The sequence below is a fragment of the Terrapene carolina genome, unplaced genomic scaffold (assembly GCF_002925995.2).
Source record: "Terrapene carolina triunguis isolate 2854851 unplaced genomic scaffold, T_m_triunguis-2.0 Scaffold136, whole genome shotgun sequence".
Taxonomy (NCBI): Eukaryota; Metazoa; Chordata; order Testudines; family Emydidae; genus Terrapene; species Terrapene triunguis.
Window position 1 is genome coordinate 15,304,610 of NW_020664487.1, and position 2,849 is coordinate 15,307,458.

The 2,849-nt window shown below is 41.9% G+C and overlaps 1 protein-coding gene across 1 annotated transcript in view; it reads left to right on the forward strand.

Annotated features, from left to right (window-relative positions):
• THEGL (theg spermatid protein like) overlaps window positions 1-2,849 on the forward strand; it is a 25,026-nt gene that overhangs the window by 224 nt on the left and 21,953 nt on the right. Inside the window, exon 2 of the mRNA XM_026653284.1 lies at window positions 1,673-1,703. Coding sequence (XP_026509069.1) covers window positions 1,673-1,703 — 31 coding nt within the window. The remainder of the gene's footprint in view (window positions 1-1,672; window positions 1,704-2,849) is intronic.

Sequence of the window (2,849 nt, forward strand, 5' to 3'; positions counted from 1 at the left end):
GCCATCCTGCTGTTCGGTCATCACGCCTCTCTGCCGCCATCCTGCTGGTCACTCGTTCGCTTCTGCCTTCTGCCTCTCAGCTGTGACCTCTGTACATCAGTCTCTCAGTGATTTTCAGCTCTTTTGCAGATGTTAAACTGATAAGAACAGATTTAAAAATTTTATTAAGATGATGTTAAAACAAAATAGTGAACAGAGTTTGAGCATAGAAGTTTCTGGTTATCAGGGAATAACATACAGATTATCGAGGGTGCAAAGTTTGGTTTAAGATAAAATGGCATGAGGAATACATAATCTGCAATATCCCCGATTGGGGGTAAAAGGTTGATGGGTCAAAGTACAGACATTGAGATATGAGGGTATGAAGTACATAAAGTGGCTATGTTCAGGTGATTTCAGCTCTCAGTGATTGTAGCTGTTAGCAGACAGGGCAGAAACACAGTCCTACCACAGGTTTCAGAGTAGCAGCCGTGTTAGTCTGTATCCGCAAAAAGAACAGGAGTACTTGTGGCACCTTAGAGACTAACAAATTTATTTGAGCAAAAGCTTTCGTGGGCTACAACCCACTTCTGCTTATGCTCAAATAAATTTGTTAGTCTCTAAGGTGCCACAAGTACTCCTGTTCTTTTAGTCCTACCACAGCTGGTTTCAGCTCTAACTGTGCATTTAAAGTAACAAAAGAGGCTCCTAATGACGTTTATTTAGCTCTGTTCTTTGAGCAGTGGGGAGGAACAGGTTAAGCCAGTCTAGAGAGGACCCGGGGTGGGGGTGGGGTTGTGCAGCCTCCTGACCAGGACTCCTGTCCCCACCCCTCTTACTTTCACAAGGCTCTGACATTCGAGCCCCTGCTTCATGAGGTTCTTTCAACCGAGGGTGCCGCCCCCCCCCATTTGGGACAGGTTAAGCCAGGGGTTCTCAAACTGGGGGTCGTGACCCCTCAGGGGGTCGCAAGATTATTACCTGGGGGGGTTGCGAGCTGTCAGCCTCCACCCCAAACCCCGCTTCACCTCCAGCATTTATAATAGTGTTAAATATTTTAAAAAGTGTTTTTAATTTATAAGGGGGGGTTGCACTCAGAGACTTGCTGTGTGAAAGGGGCCACCACTACAAAAGTCTGAGAAACACTGGGATAAGCACAGTTCTGCTTTCCTGTATTCCTGCAATAATTACTACATTGGTAACTGTATTTCACTACCCGGCATTCAGTACTAAGGTGATTTGTACCCAACGCCAGCCAAAGTTGATCCTTTGACAAGCTGTAAATGATGAACATGTAAACAGAGCAGGAGCAAACTGTAGTTACATAAACATACTCCTAGTCTCTCCCCCTCCCAGCTAGCTGACAGGGAAGCATTCATTCAGACCCTCCTTACACTCGCATGGTTCAAAGAGATACCTGAACGTTTGTTGTTACAACCATTAACCACAGGGAAGTGTGAGAGATGTGTACATTGCACTGTAGTTACCTTCAGGATAACTACTAGGAAAATATACCCAAAGCTGTCAGCTAACTAAGGCTTAAGTAGTTGGACATGCTTCTTTTCCCTTGCCAGTTATTTTATAGAGAATAAAGTATAGTCAGCTACTTACAATGAATGCAAATAAATGACAGCATAGAATGCAGGTGTTATCCAGCCTTTTAATACCCACTTTGTTTTTGTTTTCTTTGCAGTTTCTTACTTCTGTTCATATTCAAGTGACAGGTAAGAAAAAATAACCCAGGAGGGATCTGGAAATGCAAGTACATAACTCAGTGTCCTCTTCCACACTCAGACAGAGCTCCCAGCGTACCTAATGGGAGCTTTGCCTGAGTGTGGACTGCAGGCCTGGCTCCAAGGGGATTCATGGGGCTGCGGCTAATGTCATAAATATCAGGAGGAAATGTCTCCTGCAGATGAGGGAAGTTGAATGAGTAAATCAGTTATGATGGCACAACAACATTTCTTACAATGCTGATGTGCTTTTGGAGGTCTGTGTCAACTGGTTATTACAAGAATTATTCACATTATTCCAGCATAGCACCTGCAAAAAAAAAAAAATCTATTCCATGATATAGATGCTTGTAGTAGTGTGTAGGTATGTGGCGCTGATCCTGACTGCCTTTGTGAAAGAGCAGCCTGTGAATCCAGGCAGTTTAATGTAAAAGACCATTCTGTCCCAACTAGAAGAATCTCTTACCAGAAATTCCCATACATACAAAACTGGAGATGTGCTAGTTTTGATTATAATGCCCACATAAAGAATAGAATTGCATTCATTGTATGCAGAGGATTTGGACTTATTTATTTTAATTTGTAAAAAACCCCAAATACTACACCGGTATAGTCAATTTCATCATTTCCCCTGTCAATGGGACTGCTCATGTGCTTAAAGTTACAGACTTATTTAAATCATTTGCTGGGCTGGGACTTCAGAGAGTTGTTTTCTCCTTTTTTTGGGAGTCTTTCACTTGACAGCAGAGGAGAGAATGACATTTTTTTTTTAAAACAGGAAAATGTGATTGATTAAAAAAAACACAAAAATTGTGAGTGGAATTCAGGGGCAGGAGTAGGACATGAAAATACTTTTAACTTATTTCTTTAAAGTGACTACATTTCAAACTGAAGGTCTCCATTTGAGATGTAAATTACAGCCATCCTGTCATTTTTAAAAAACAGCATACAAGCAGAAGGTCTTCTTGGTGTTTTCCATGCTTCTTGAGAGGAATCTCTTGCACAGAACATATTTTGTGAGGTGATTTGATTCTTAGGAAAACATAAAGCATTACAGTCAGACTTTCCTTATAATCCATGGGATATAGTTATGTAACCCTTCTGCCCATCTAGTTGGCAGCAACAAGGGCCGGGTTC